General features: G+C 42.4%; 1 protein-coding gene across 1 annotated transcript in view; it reads left to right on the forward strand.

The window, feature by feature from the left end:
- The window catches only part of Ints9 (integrator complex subunit 9), an 87,658-nt gene extending 75,013 nt beyond the window's left edge, over window positions 1-12,645 (forward strand). The window contains exons 13-17 of the mRNA XM_015499425.2: window positions 1,434-1,558; window positions 3,933-4,100; window positions 6,859-6,957; window positions 8,025-8,165; window positions 9,993-12,645. Of these exons, the coding sequence (XP_015354911.1) occupies window positions 1,434-1,558; window positions 3,933-4,100; window positions 6,859-6,957; window positions 8,025-8,165; window positions 9,993-10,169 (710 nt within the window). The 3' untranslated portion in view covers window positions 10,170-12,645. The remainder of the gene's footprint in view (window positions 1-1,433; window positions 1,559-3,932; window positions 4,101-6,858; window positions 6,958-8,024; window positions 8,166-9,992) is intronic.
- The last annotated feature ends 4,104 nt before the right edge of the window (window positions 12,646-16,749 follow it).

Raw genomic sequence — 16,749 nt, forward strand, 5'->3', positions numbered from 1 at the left:
TGAGAAGCAGTGATCTCACTGGGAATCAAACTATCACTTAGCACATGAGCAGTGAGCCTGTTCTGTTGGCTCAAGCTAGGCAGCTCACCGGAGTGGAGTGAACAGTCCTTGCCAAGCAGACTGCAGTGCCCCCAAGAAAAAAAACAGTGATGTGACAAGAGTGGCTCACAGTCTCAAGAGCTGGGCTTCCTGGCAGAAGTGTGGCAGTCTCAGCAGAAGCATTTGTTGACCTGAGCTCAGGGTCTGTTCAATGGCTTGTAGGTGGCCATGATGGTGATTTATCTTGGGCCTGGGTACTAACATTGAGCACCTGATGTGATGTGATTATGTGGTCTCCACCAGGCCTCTTTACTGTGAGGTCACTGTTTTTCTCTTTGTGTTTAATTCACAGTCTTACAAAGGAAACTTAGAGAATTTCTAATATATCCTTTCTGCTTCAAATTTTATGAGTACTTTAGCATTTATTAGTGATTCTGGTCTAAATAAGTTATCACTGCGATGATTGCCAAATTATTTTTTTTAATCATTTCTACTAGTTGGTGTTATGAAGAAGTTTCTTTTATCTCCCATTTTTTTTTTGTTTATCCCCTTATTTCATCAACCTCTCTGTGTTGAAAACTTTGAGCCCAGTCCCATGTCTCCCATTCTAAGTCCACCCCACAGAGTTCCTCCCCAGCCTTTCCCTTTGCTTATCTGGAATTCATTTTTCTCCCATAACCCACTCTATACTTCCTTGCTCACTCTTTCACACTGGCCCTCTGCTTGGCCCTGACCACACCCATCTCCACCTTGCTTGCCCGTTCCTCTTGTTGCCTACACATTAAAATCTCCTTTTTGAGGGTACACTTACCACACTCATGGTGGAATTGTTAGCTAGTACGACTAGTATGGAAATCAGCAACAGAGGTTGCTCAATATGAACAGCTGTACCACTCCTTGGTAATTATTCTGAGGAATTAAAGTTATCATATTGTGGCAATACATGCATACCCATGTTTATAGCAGCAGTTTACAATAGCCAAGTTATAGAACCAGCTTAGGTGTCCATCAACAGTTAAATGAATAAAGAAAATGTGTGTATACACGGTGGAGAGCATAAATAACAAAATTATGTCATTCGTAGGAAAATGGGTAGATGTGGAAAACTCCACGCTGAGATAAGCCAGACTCGGAAAGTCAAGGGTCATATGCTTTCTGTCATATGCAGAAGCTAGAGAGAAAAAAAGGAAAGACAATGGACCTCATGAAATAGAAATGAGACCATTAAAGAAAAAGTATCAGGGGAGTGGGTGCAGGGGGCAAGAGGAGATAGGGGAATGACATAGGCCAATACACGCTCCAAGCAGGTACCAGTACATCACAGTAAATTCCCTATTGTGTGTAGTCACAATGCATCAATACAATTATTAATTTTCTTTTTGTACTGTCCTTAGAACCAGACTTCTCATACCTGGAAGCACTGGCTCCCTACCAGCCCCTGGCCATGAAATGCATATACTGCCCCATTGATACACGACTAAATTTCATCCAGGTGTCGAAGCTGCTTAAAGAAGTGCAGGTAACAAAGGAAATTGTGCCAGCATCTTCACATGGTTGTGTCACCTCTGTGTAGCTTGCACATCCACATTGAGGGGTGGGGATACCTGCCTGCATGGGAGCCCCTGGTGGCCTTAGTCCTCACCTGTCTGCAGAGGGCTAGGACATTTGCTGGTTAACCTTTAGACTTACTAGTAATGATCTTCACACCCTGAAAGAAGTTGCTGTGCTAAAGAACTCAAAAGTAGAAGGGAAAAAAAGCGTGAACCATCGAATTAATTTTTTTTGGTGAGGGAAGGGGTTGCCAGGGATTGAATTCAGGGGCACTTGACCACTGAGCCACATCCCCAGCCCTATTTTCTATTTGATTTAGAGACAGGGTCTCATTGAGTTGCTTAGTGACTCACTAAGTTGATTAGGCTGGGTTTGAACTTGCAATCCTCCTGCTTCGGCCTCCTGAGATTACAGGCATGCACTACCACCCCCGGCTGCCAAATTACTTTTGATAAAGTATCTGCTTAAAAGCAAATTGTTATGCTAGGCATAGTGGCACATACGTGTAATCCCAGCTACTCAGGGTCTTAGCAAGACCCTGTCTCAAAATAAATGTAAAAGACTGGGCTGCAGATGAGCAGTAAAGTACTCACCTAGTATGTATGAGGAGACCCTGGGTTGGATCCCCAGTGCCACAGGAAGAGAAAAAAAACACAGGCAAATTGTTGCTGCCCCACCGCAAAAGTCATTCTAGAAATATGTTCACTAAGTTTAAAATAAAAAATGAAATAAAAAAAATAGAAATATATTCACTAAAAACAGTTTGTTTGAAATGTGTATTGGACCCTTATTAATACCTGTTACCGTTCACAGAATTGGTTTTGTTTGGTATGGGTTTTGTTGTTTTGTTTTCATTTTTTATTTTCTGTCCTAGAGAAAGGGAAGTTGGGGTAAAGGTGGAGCAGAGAGGCAAAGTCACTGCACTATGACAATAAGTCTTTTGGCATTTGGGAGTGGGGTACTTGATTAGAATTTCAGGGGAGACCATTGAGGACAGGTGAGAGGAAGGCTTCTGATTTCCTCTTACTTCAGCACCTCCAGGAACATAAATGAGGTGTCATGGGGCTACCTCTGGCTTCAGCTGCTCGGTTAGGGAAGTGGGATTAGCCGTTTCCTTTTCCAGGGTTAGGTCAGAAGCACTCTTTCCTCCTCTTTATAGAATCTGTATCATCAGGATGGGTTTGAACTTGCAGTCCTCCTGCTTCTGCCTTTACATAAAATGCTAGGGCAGGGTGACAAGAAACAGCTGAAGTGAAAAACCTCAGGCAAACAGGGGGAGTGGAATCTGGTGCTCACCAGTTGCTGACCCTAAATGGAAAGAATATGGGTTTTTTCTAGGCATGATGAGAGAGCCCACTTTGGCTCGTGGAATGATTTGACACCCACTGTGTGCTCATCAACATGCTGGAAAGAATGGTTAAGAGCCTGGTTTTTTCCTTTACATTAAATAACTTTAAATCTCAGTCCCTAAGCCCACTGTGTGCTCCTCAGTCATATGCCAATATTAGAAACCAGAGGCCAGCTGGTCTCTATTTTAGAAGAAAGAAACCTGGAAGAAGTCCTCAGGCTGTGACCGTGGAGTCAGGGCTGTGAGATCAAGTTACCTTCCAATCAGGAGGAAGAGCAAAGGACAGTTTGAGGGAGTATTTGCTCAAAAGAAAAAATGTTGTATTAAGTCCAAACCAGTTTAGCCTTTTGGAAATCCTTATTCCACACCCTTAAGAGGAAACAGAGATAACACAGTGACCATTTGTTTACAGTTGTGATATTTGTCCAGACTAAACATTGGTTTGTTTTTCTCTCAAGATTTAAAATAAGACTTTTTTTTTTTTTAATGTTTCATCTCTGACTCATTGTCTACACAGCTGAGCACATGATACCTTTTGACCTGCAGGGAGCATAAGAAACTCCAAACCCAGAACCAAACCAGCATGAAAAGAGCTTGTTAGTAGCTGACGTGTGGGAAGTATTATAGGAAGAGCACGACCTCAAGGAGCTTAGCGACCAGTTGGTAGTAGACACATGGATGTCACCATGAAAGTTACTTAAATATAGTGGGAAAAAAAAAATGCAAACTGAGGCATCAGTCCTTCACTCGTAGGCACAACCAGCAACTCAAAGCTTTTCTCTGGAATGTTGATTCTGCTTTCCCCACACTGCTCTCCTCTCTCCTCCCATCAGTTAGTTGGGTTTGAGAAGATGAGAGTTCCATATGGCCTGAAAGCAGCAGGCCTGAGCATCCAGGAAGCTGGGCAAGAAATGGGCTCCTGAGTGGGTTGCTCTGTTCATAGCTGCCTCTGCTTTCCTGTTTTCTTCCTTGACCCTGTTCTACTGGTCCTCAGCCCCTGCATGTGGTCTGCCCTGAGCAATACACCCAGCCACCCCCAGCCCAGTCACACAGGATGGACCTCATGATTGACTGCCAGCCCCCAGCCATGTCCTATCGTCGGGCTGACGTCCTCGCCCTGCCCTTCAAACGTCGATATGAAAAGATAGAAATCATGCCAGAGGTGAGCCATTCTTTTTCTCATGGTTAAATTCAGGTTTCCCACTTGAGTCTCTGAAATAATTGTCCCAGAGGTGGCTTTCTTTTGAGTTTGTGTCAAATATGAATGAATCAAAGAAAAGAAAAAAAGCCTCCTAAGTAACTGGGAAGAAAGGTGGGATCATCAGGGTCTCCTGTCAGTGCCAGGCAGTGCGCTCCCGCAGGCCTCGTCAGGGTCGGCCCTGGAGAGTGGGAACACTGGTACCTGCCCTGTCCTTAACTGCCTTATAGCTGTGGTTTTTCACATCCTTTCTGAACTGCATTGAGTCAGGGACAAGTTTCACTGCACTCAGAGGTGGAGGCGATAAGAATGACCAGAAAAGAAGAGGTTTAAACTTATCACTTGTATCCATTTTAGTATAAAAATGATTGTCCTTCTCTATCAGAGTCTGGATATGTAGTTCTGTGAAATCTTAGCTTCTGTTTTAACAGCAAAAAGCGTATTGTACACATGGAACAATCTGAATGTGTTGTGCTTAAGTGACTCGACCGAGAGGAAGGCAGCAGCAAAGGTGAACGACCCCTCCCAAAGTGACAGCCAGGAGCATGGTTGGAGGCTGCTTCTGTCTTCCTTTTGCCTCTTAAGACAACTTGAATGGGTTTTAACAGATATTAAAGGGGAATAGGCAAACTTATTGTTAAAAATCAGTGTGCCCAAAAGTCTTTTGGGGTTTTGAGGTTCAGAAACTGTATCCAGATTTTGGATGAGATCAAGGACCTGAATGTTGTCTTTTTCCATGGCCTGACAAAGCTGGTGTAGATCCAGTCCTGGTACATGGATTCCTTTCCAGAATTAACCAGGGTGGTTTTCTTAATTAAGAACAATAGATTAAAGAGAACCAAGCCAGTTTTAATAATTAATTTAGATAAAATTGATTCAGCCATACGTTTTTTATGAAGATATAAGTAGACAGTCATTATGTTTAATAGCCACTGTTGCCTGCTGCAGCTCCTTGGGAGGGCATCCTCCCAGGGCAGGGCAGCCAGCAGTGTGTGTATAGGCAGCTACAGTGAGTCCAGGCGTGGGGAAGGCAGGTGAGGACAAGGCACCTGGCCGGCAAGGGGCCTCCTGACATGTAGGCCAGACCCATGTGCTGTCACACATGGTATATCTTTGTCTTTGGAAAAGGGATTTAACTGCTGAAAATAATTTTTCAACAAAAGTTATTTGTAATCACATCTAGTGATCAAGCTTGGTGAAATATGGCACAAACTAAATTTTAATTTCAAAGCAATGAAATTCATCTTCTTATATTTGGTTATAAAGATTTTTAAAAGGGGAAGTCAAAGACATGTTAAGCTATAAAGTTCTGGAAAGACACACAGATACACACACACACACATATGTATACATACACACACATAGCTTCTCAAGCTGACTACTTGGAAGGTCCTTTGAATGTCTGTAGTCTAATAATTCTTTTTAAAGGAAAAATTTGTTTTAGTTGGAGCTTGTGAATTCAACAACTCAGACTTGTCTTGGCCAAGCAGTTTGTAAGTGTAGCTCATTCATGAGAGAGGTGCCACAGTGACTAGTTCAGTGTCGTCGTGGGTGCCCCCCTACCCCCACCACAGCTCTCTGTGTAACGCATCAGTCCTTCAGTGCAGCCCCCACAGTTGTCCTTCTGAATACTTCAACTGGAACTTTAAGGTAATGGCTGATTGGTTTAGACTCCTAGTAGCCCAATCCATTAGGTTAATAGCATCTTCATTGGACTGGTTTTGTTTCAGTAATTTGGCTCTCATGATAAACTCTTTTTTTCACCACTAGGGGAGAATTGAAAGCAGGTTTCCCACTCTAAAAAGGGAAATTTTGGTTTTGTTGTTAACATAGAAGTTGAGCTCATTATTCCCACTTCTAATTTTATAGTGATTTAATATATTTTAGCATTTTATTTTTCTCATCTTAAAATGAAAGACACTGGCCTGGGCACTTGGGATTATTTTTGTCTGACATTTGACAGTGGCTGGGGTTGAAGGCCTACATTTAGATTTCAGTACTCTTGGCCGTCAAGCCTCAAACTTTCTGGTCTCAAGACTCCTTAAAACTTAGGATCCGTGGGAGCTTTTGATTGTGAGGGTTAGAGCTATTGATATTTACTATATTACAAATTCAAACTAAGACACTTAAAATGTTTATCAGTTCATTTAAAAATAATGCAAACCCATGATATGTTAATGTTATTAAGAATAAGGACAAAAAAAAAAACAAGTCCCAACACTAGAAATAACGCTGTTGGATATCTGCTTGATATTCATGTGAGGACTGAGTGTGTGGTGGCATTGTGCCTTGGGGGCTTTTTCACCTGACCCTAAGTATGTGGTTAAGGTTATTCCAAAAGCTTCAGTTTTAAGGACTACATAGTGATCTGTCATAAATGTATCATATATTTAATTATTCATTTACTGGTGGGCATTTATTATATTTTTTGCTTTCCTATATTGTAAATATTTTAAATTTGTAATTCTTTTTCTTCCTCAAAAGTTATTTGGTCATTTTAGACTGCAATTCAAAGGAGAAAATAGTAATGATCTTCACTAGAGATTCAGCCTCTTGTGTGATTTGGTACCCTTTCCCCCAGGCTGAGCCTTTTGGGTCACCATCTACCAGGAAGGTGGGGCCAAAACCCAGTGGCCTCCTCACTCCAGACCTTGGACACCTCAGCTCAGCACCCTTCCCTTCTGATCAGGGAGCCCACGTGAAACCCCACATTTCCTTTCAGCTCGCGGATTCCCTGGTGCCCATGGAGATCAAACCCGGCATCTCCTTGGCAACTGTCTCAGCTGTGCTGCACACTAAAGATAACAAGCACGTGCTTCAGGTACCTCAGGCAGGTGGGGAGCTGGGTGGGGACCCTGGAGAGACCCTCTCCTCAGGATGGTCTTGGCAGCTGAGCCAGCTCCCTAGGTAACATTTCCCAAAGTAGCAGAAACTGGAGACCAAGCTACTTAGTGCATATTTGAAGCAAAGATGGCACTTCTTTTTTTAATATTTACTTTTAGTTGTATTTTTATTTATTTTTATGTGGTGCTGAGGCTGGAACCCAGGGTCTGGCACATATGAGGCGAGTGCTCTACTGCTGAGCCACAACCCCAGCCCCAAAGGGTTCCTTTCTACTTATTTTACTGAAGATGAGGCCACACATTGTCCTAAGTGGCAGGCACAGCTCTGGAAGCATCAGCATCACTCCCAAACTTCTGTGCATTCCCTGGAGGAGTGTTGGTTGAGCACCTCCCCTCTGCATGGCCAAGTGGGTGCGGAAGGGAGACCTGAGAAGTAGCAGGTACAGGCGCTCCCTCCAAGGTCTGGAAATGCAAGCACACCCCTCAGACTGTGAAGGCCCGAGGCCTGGCACAGGTTGGTGGCACTTGTCTCTTTAGAATTCCTTTCAGACTTCGAACTCTTACTTTTGTGCCCCTATATCATGGGCTCCTACTTGCCACTTAAAATGTTGGCCACTGAGCTGTGTCCTTAACGTACATTCTCCTTATTCATACCTTCAAAATCCCCTTAAAATTCTCATTTTATAGGCAGTTTATCTGACTGTTAGATTCTTGAACAAAAGTTTCTTCAGCTAGAAGACGACAAAGCTACATCAGACCCTCCAGCCAGTGTCCTTAACCACTATTAAATTGAATTGATGGGAAATTTAAAGAGAATTTTGTTAAAAGGCACCTAAGATGTTGATCCATGTGGATGGTTTTGCACTGGCTCAAATGGAGCCCAGCTGATAGCCTGGACTTGGGTGTGTTTTCCCACCACTGGTAACTGCAGGTCAGAGAGCCCCCACTACCTCTACATCAGAGGAGAGGCTTCTGCAGGACACAACGAAACAGATGTCTTAAGAGGAAGTGCTCAGTGAGCTCTGTGCTTTTTTCCTTGCCCTAGCCACCTCCCAGACCCACCCAACCCACCAGTGGAAAAAAGAGAAAGCAGCGGGTGAGTGAGGACATTCCGGACTGCCAAGTGCTGAAGCCTCTGCTGAGCGGCTCCATCCCTGTGGAGCAGTTCGTGCAGACCCTGGAGAAGGTGAGCGAACACCAGACTGAGTGTGGGCCTGCTGTCTGTTGCTCGTGGTCATTCCCTAGCTCCAAGGAACGTGTGTTGCCATTTTCACTGAGATCCCACTATCCAAAAGCTGTTGTCCTCTAATGTCTCTCTGGTCCAAGGTCAGTCGGGACAGAACCAGCAAAAGGTTTACAGAGTTGAGCCAAGAGAATGTCTTCCTTCTACAGGTAGCCCTGAACTGTTTCTCACCACCAATCCTGTCCTTCCATCCACTACTGCTAGGTAGCTAGCAAAATGCCTCTCCATACCCACTTCCTGTAAAACAGGAAGACTGAGAAACAGCCCATCTTCAAAAACAGGTGAGGCAGGCTAGGGAAGGCTAGGATACACAAGGGTCTATCCGAGCTGGAGCCACACTTTTCCACAGAAAGGCCACTGGCTGTCTAAGCAGATCTAGGTCTCTATTCAATTGGGAGGATTTGGTGTGTCAGAGGAGGGGATCAATGATGCTAGATCCCTGGGAATTGGAAAACGGGTCCAGCAGATAGGACAAGTGTGCTCCCAGATGACTGACCCTATCTTTCTGTCTCAGCAGCCATCTCTACCCACTGGGCCCCCATGGCTGCTTCTCCCAAAAAAGAGATTTCTTATAACCTGAAAGTTCTCTAATTTTAGCTTCAGCCTCAGGACTTTATAAATTCTAATGCCAACAGTGATTGCTAGAGTGCTTACGAGGAAGGGGAGGGATTGCTTCAAGACGGTGCTGTTGCACGCCTCTTATGAGAACTGTGGTTAACTCTGGTGACTCCTAAAAAGACAAGTCCCCTGCTAAACTATTAATAATCATCTTTAGTTCAAACTAAGTATCTCAATTGCCAACTTTTCTAGCCTTAAAAAATAAAGGCTTCCTTTTGAGTAGGTTTCAGCTTTCAATGTTCTGAATCAGCTCTCCTCAACCCTCTTACATGTGCTTAAGTGATCATATTGGCTCCACCTTCCACATGACATTACAGGGCTCCTGGTCCCTGGTCATGGGCCTGAAGTTTGACTTCTTTTTGAAACACTTGGGAATGACTTGCTTTCCCTGCCTGGCTTATCCACAGACCAACTGTGGGTCCCTGCTGAGTGTTCCCTTGGGCCTGTCTGCCTTACCTCGTAATTGCAAGAGAAATCTCAGTACCTGTCCAAACCCATGCCAGAGCTCAGTGCACAAAACAGTCTCCCCCTAGTAGTGCTCTTCACTTCTTTTTCTAATTTATACCCGATTTGTAAGAAAACTCCATACTTAGCATTAGAGACAGCTGGAAAGATGATTGTCCTGCTGCCTATCTCCTTCCCCCTTGAAAGGGATTTGCCAAATCCCAAGGTCACTGGTACATGCTGTGATGAAGAGCATTTTCTGGGAGCTTACAACAGCTGAAACTTACGATGTGGCCTCTTTATGGGGGGGAGGGGGTGGTGGCGCAGGTGCAGGGGCCCAGAATCACCTGGCATCCCAGACTCCTGAACACGGGGCCCTGGATGTGCTCAAGTCACTTACAAAAACCTGAATGGGTTTAACAGGGATGACAAAATGGGTTGTGGAAATTGTCATGTTTTCATGAAATTTTGCATGTCAGGGCCTCTTATAAAGTATATGAAACTATGGTGGGATTCTGTTGCTGTGTTCAGCCCTGTTAATCAAAAGAGTTAGTACTGAGGCATATCAAAATGCCTCTTCCTAGAGTTTAGTCAAGCCTAGGAAGTGTCATTTTTAGATCCTGCAGTTTCAAAATATCATCTTCCTTTTCAGTCAGCCTTTACTTTTCAGAGTTCCACCCTCCTCTCCTTTTCTTTCTCCCTGTACAGCATGGCTTCAGTGATATTAAGGTGGAAGACACAGCCAAGGGCCATATTGTTCTGCTCCAGGAAGCTGAGACACTCATCCAAATTGAAGAAGATTCAACCCATATCATTTGTGACAATGACGAGATGCTGAGGGTGCGACTACGGGATCTTGTCCTCAAATTCTTACAGAAGTTCTGAATGGGACATAAGAGCCATTTTCACTCCTGGGATCCTACAGTCCTTCATCATGGCTCCCAGCACCGGCCATCTGAGGAAGGGCAGGAAAGGCCTTTCAGCGTGTCTGGAATCCTCTGGCTTCAGGAATGAAGAGGTGGCGCTGGAGGGAAATGAGCTGAAGCTGTGACCAGGATCTTCCAGTCCAGGCAAGAACTTTCCCTTTGAACTTGAGAATCATTTTCACCTCTGGTTTTTGAGTAGCTGAGGGGTGAGAGAAGCCCTTTCCAAGAGGCTCACAGTGGACAGGGAAGCAAAGGGTGACTGGCTTGTTGTCTCATGTGGCCCATGTTTGTTTTCCTTGATTCATTGGCTCTGCCTTTAGTGCTGCAAGTAATAAGATGATCCCCCAAAATAAGCCGTCTATCCTTTCACAGAATGGCCCATCTTTGTAAATAAAATGTATTTTTATAGAAGTATCTGCATTCTATTGAACCTACAATTTAAACAATGATTTAGTGGGGGGGGGGGCGGAACGTAAACTTAGAAAGCACCATCGCAAATTTTAGTTCGTGTACATTTGATCATATAACCCAGCGTTGTTTACAAAAAACATTTCTTAAGCTTAAATACCTTTTAATATAATTTACCTAGGCCTGTATGCATGAAAAACACCGACAGATCCATGATACCAGCCTTGACCTTCCAGGGAGGCTCTAGCAAGTACAGTCATACATTGCATAACACCGATGGGTGTATTGTAAGATCATACTACCTGGTGACACTGTAGACTTCTTTATATTAAGCATGATGTTCACTAAGTGACAGAACTGCCTTTCCTGTGGATCCTCAGGGTCTACTCAGGTGCCCACAGCCACACAGTGAGGGCCACATAGTGAGCCACATACAAAGAATGAGGTCTTAGAGAAAAGTAACCTCTACTGCATTTGAAATAATGCTGGGTATCAATAGTTTAAAGCCAATTTTTACCAGATCACATCTAATCCCAGTGTAGACTGGAACCCACACTCCAGCTATCTGTGTCCCTTGTGGGCCAGGGGAGCACAAGCCTGTGGTGAGCCCAGTCACTGCTCTCAGAGTCTGACTGAAAGCCAGTCATCCCTCCAGTTCTAACAGCTGAGTTTCACAAAAGGAAAATAACGCAGGAACTATTTTAAAAAAAACTCTAGAGAACTAAACTCACAAAACTCAGGTTTTGTGCAGAGTTGATCTTCAGTTCTCTGGAGTGATTTTATCACTGGGAATGAGTTGTTCTTTAGAGGAGTATTAGATTATGGTTTGGATATGAAGTGCCCCCAAAAGTTCCTGTATTAATGGCAGGAACCTCTAACACCTTGAACCAAAACAAATTTTTCCTTCTGTAAGTTGTTCTTATCAGGTATTCTGGTCACAGCAGTGCAAAGCTGACCAACACAAGGAAGAAAAGAACCACCTTATTTTTTCCATTTCCAACTTGGCCAAGCTCAGGCACAAGAATGCTTATGCAGGTTTTTGTTTTCCAATGTATGGCTCATTCCTTCGAGGTGTCTAGGATGTTTCAAAAGAAACTATGGGATACTACCAGCATGGGACAGAGTCAGCCTTAAGAGACTGAAGGGCCATGCTATGAAAATTTAGTTTTGGCCAGACATGGTGGCACACATCTGTAATCCCAGTAATTCAGGAGGCTAAGGCAAGAGGATGGCAAGGTCAAGGCCAGCCTCAGCAATTCAGTAAGACCCTGTCACAATATAAAAGATGTGGCTGGAGATATAGCTCAGAGGTAGAGCACCCCTGGGTTCAATCCCTAGTACCACCAAAAAAAAAATTTGTTTCCAGGAAGGAAACTGTAAATATGTATCACATGCAGGCATCCTTTGTAATGAAACTTTTGAGAAGATCAGAGTTGAATTTTTAAAACGTCTTTAAAAATGCAAAAGTATCATAAAGCTCAAAAGAAACCAAAACAATTGTTTTATATAAATGTCCAGAAGTGCCCTAGGATTTGTCAAAGTCTAACTTTTGTTAAAAGGTTTGACTAGAGAGCCCAAGGCATTGATCCTTTGAGGCACAGTTACTGAGACCAACAGATGTTAAGTACCAATAAGTCAACAAATGCTTGATGGGCTGAAGTAATTTATAAATCATGGAGGTTTTCATCAAGTCATCACCACCTACTTAGTGGCAGAAGACAGAGGCAGCGCATTCTTCAGAGCAGACAGAAATCTAGAGCTGGCCTTCCCAGTCCCTGAGAGGGAACATCTAAAGTCAAATGTTTGGGAATCAAACTATGTTGGTTAATAAAAGACCCCAAAAGAAAGGAGAAGCTGCCTTTGAGTATTGGAAATGCAACCCTGACTACTGATTGGTACCCACCTGGTCAAGAGTCTGACATCTAGGAAAAACTGGGGGCGAGGCCTTAGCTCAGTCATAGAGCATTTGCCTAGCATGTGCGAGGCCCCCGAGTTCAATCCCCAGCACCTACCACCACCACCCCCCCCAAAAAAGCCAGTGTAATAGTGATTAAGTGTTAATTCATAATAAAGAGTGGAGTGACCTAATTTTGTTATTTATGTCTATTTTTACAAAGTAGTAACAGGGGTGAGAGAACACTTCACGTTCCTTCACAAGTGGAACAGGAGAATGACACCACCAGCTCACCTGGATTAGGGCCTTTCCACTCTGAACTATTCAAATGTTTTCTTGTCTTTCGGACTCATAAAAGCTCACTGCCCATGATGCTACAGGGGAGCACCTGGAATCTCTCTTGCTTCTAAGCACGACTGGATTCATGAATCTTTGCTGGAATAAACTACTAAATTTATTTTGTCTAAAATTTTTCTTTTAACATGTCTTTCCACAAAGTGGTATAGCGGCTATTTATTTTTGCATTAAAAATTACGCCAAAACTTAGTGGCTTAAAACAAGCATCTCTTGGGGCTGGGGCTGTAGCTCAGTGGTAGAGCACTTGCCTAGCATGTGTGAGGCACTGGGTTCAATCCTCAGCACCACATAAAAATAAATAAAGGTACTGTGTTCATCTACACTTAAAAAAAAAAAATTAAAAAAGCATTTCTTCGCTTACCATTTCTGTGGGTCAGGAATCTGGTGTGGCTCAGCTGAGATCTTCTGACTCAGAGGCATCCCTGTTAATGGTCAGTCAGGTGTTGGATGGAAAACAGTTTAAGTAGCTTCTGCCTTCCATATCTTGTGTCAGGATTGAGGAGCTGGCCAGGAGGAGGAGATGGGGCCTCCTTGTCTCCTGATCCTAGAGCTTAAACCCTTTGGCCTCGTGAGGTAACCTATAAAGGCAGGAGTTTGGAGTTTTCTGCAGAAACCACCAAAGCTATATGATGGTGTCATAAGATGAGCCAAGCAAACTGGTAGGAGGGACAGGGAGATGCTGTTTGCCTCTTTCCTCTACAGCCAGGAGAAGTGAACACTGACTTCATTGTTTCACACTACCTGTTTCCAGATTCTCTCCAGTGGAACTATACACAAGTAACATTCCTCTACTTTGAGCCTACAATTCTGCAGGAAGTCACAACTAAGTCCTGAAGATAGGCAGTATACAGCTGAGCCAAAGAGATCTATTCTTGCTGTGGGCTGGAGCCAGCACTGATCATGAACTTTTTTTTCAAAAGGTTAACTGCTAGTCTCCACTACTCCCAGGCAGCCCATTACAGGTTTTAATCACACCATAAAATATTATTTATATATGTAAGTGTGTGTGTATATTTTGAGTCACAGGAAATCTTTGAAAAATGTTTTACCCACATCTTGTCATTAAGCACAGAGACTATTGCTTGTTTCTTACGTTGGTATTGGAGGTCCCTGAAAAAAATGGAGACATAATGATTCTTATGTTAGCAGGGTTTTACCCTGTACTCTCCTGTACAGTAAACCACAGAAATAATTCCTAACCATTTATATCTTCCAGATGTACAACTGTAAAATCGTTCACAAAAGTGATTCCGAGTTAATAAACATATCACCTAAAATAAGTTGGCTAGCATATTTTATTCAATATTATTTAGTCTGGTAGCTAATTACAGTGCTCACTTTTATTTTATACAGCATTTTTGCCAGTCAATAAGCACCTTCCAATTGGTGAGCATTTATTAAGCACCTACTACTACATTTTGTGCATTATGCTCTCTCCAATAATTTTAGCTCACTGTAATAACAAGACAAAATGAGAGTTTTCCCTGAACAACTCACAAGTACAGAGGAACAAATTTCCAGGACCATAAGTGCTTTGGGGACAGTCTGTATTTTCTGTTTGTCTCAACATGAGGCTTGGGAAAGAAGGGAAGAAAATCTTAGAAATGTGTAAGAATTACACTCCTAATATGCCTTTCCTGGTGGTCGGGTTTTTTGTTGTTGTTTTCCTTTAACTATAATTTGTAAACTTGAGAACCCAAACATACATGGAAAAATTCCTGTCATTGAAATCACTGTCATTCAAACTATGCTCTAAAATATTAATCTAACCCAGTGCCTCACATTGCTAGGCAAGTGCTCAGTGGAGGGCTTACTGATGAGACAGATGGTAACTGCATCCTGCAAGCTAAATCCAGCCGCCTTAAACTACAGAAATAAAAATGATGTTGCATAGCAAATCTGATGTGGCCCACAAAGTCTAAAATATTTACTATCAATTCTTTTTCAATGTGTACAAAGGTAAATAACAGAATGCACATGTAATAAATAGCCCCCATCAGACCTGACCCTCCCACATATAAAATTATAAATCCAGATGCTGCAAGCAGGCAGATTAGATCAAACAGTAACAATACCAGATAGAATGAATAATAATCACACACATACACATAGAACTAGACTCATTAGCAAGTAAAGGAAAATCCCAGCCCAACTGAAGGATTCTTAAAGAGGAAGAAATGGCAGGTGAGTTCACATCTTCAGGGTAGACTAAAGAGCACTGCAAGATAACTAAACTTGTTCAGAAAACCTGGTTGTAGCAGCCTGAATAACAGGATGCAGTTCAGGACAGCCTTGGCTGCTATAATGAGGGGAAGATCCCAGGTCAGAGACTCAGAGCAGGACCTCTGAACTCTGTATTCTGCAGCAATCTCTGGCTGCTCCCTGCAACAAGCCTGCTAAGTATAGGTTGAAAACAAGAACCAACTATATACCACCTGCAAGAAATGCACATTAAACAGAAAGAGGAAGAGCCAAGTGAAAAGAAAGTGAAAGCAGCTGGCACAGCCTCAAGATACAGAACACTGCCCGAGATGATGACAGGGACAGCATTCCTGACTAGTTTCAATAACTCCAAAATAAGGGAAGTGAAAACCAACAGTACTGGTAAGGGATAAATTCTTACACCAATGTAGTAATTACTAAAATAACCTGACAAAAATAATTGGTAAATTAATGGATGACCTGAACAAAACTGTCCAAAACCTTAACCTAATTGATATTTCTTAGATACTATGCTCTATAGCTGCATAACTTCACCCCCTTTTTTTTGCAAGTGTATATGGTATATTTACTATGAAAGTCATATCCTAGGTGATAGGCCAAGTCTCTCTACATTTAAAAGGTTTGAAATCATATAGAAAATGTTCTCTCAATTAGAACTTCATAAAATATTTCAGAACATGGCAAATCAAACATAATTCTAAAATAATTCATAAATCAAAGAAGACATCCAAAATCAATTAGAAAATGTTTTGAACTGAGTGATGATAAAAATAACAGCTCAAAATTTATATCACACTGTTAACATAGTACTTAAAAGGAAATTTATTGTTCATAGAAAAGACATAAAATTGACCTAAATTTTCACTTTAAGAAACTATACAACAAACTGAACCCAAAGAAAGTTGAATGAAACATAATGAAAATAGAAACAAAAATCAACAGAAGGGGCTGGGGTTGTAGCTCAGTGGTAGAGCGCTCGTCTAGCATGGGCGAGGCCCTGGGTTCGATCTGCAGCACCACATAAAAATAAATTAATTGGGGCTGGGGATGTGGCTCAAGCAGTAGTGCGCTCGCTTGGCATGCGCGGGGTGCTGGGTTCGATCCTGTGCACCACATAAAAATAAAAATAAGGATGTTGTGTCCACCGAAAACTAAAAAAATAATAATAATATTAAAAAAATGATTTTAAAAAAATTCTCTCTTTAAAAAAAAAAGTAACTGATATTTAAAGCAATCTTGGAGAAGAGGAGCAAAGTTGGAGGACTCATACTGTATTTCAAGGCTAACTAGAAAGTTACTAATGCAGACGGAACGGTATTGGCACAAGGAGTCAGCGGAACAGGAGAGCTCAGAAATGTTCAGTGATGACTTTGTCTCAGCACAGTCCCCAAATCAATCCCATGGAGAAAGTAAAGTCTTTTTAACAAATGGTGCTGGAATGATTAGTTACCCATATTTTATGTGTATATATATATTTGTAAATGGACACAACACCCTCATTTTACATGTGGTGCTAAGGATCTAACCCAACACTTCTAGGCAAGTGCTCTGCCACTGAGTCACAACCCCAGCCCAAGATATCTGTATTAAAAAAAAAAAAAAAAAAGAATTAGAACCTTGATCACTACCACTTATCAAAGTATAAAAGCTAACACCA

This window comes from Marmota marmota, unplaced genomic scaffold (genome assembly GCF_001458135.2).
Source record: "Marmota marmota marmota unplaced genomic scaffold, marMar, whole genome shotgun sequence".
Lineage (NCBI taxonomy): Eukaryota > Metazoa > Chordata > Mammalia > Rodentia > Sciuridae > Marmota > Marmota marmota.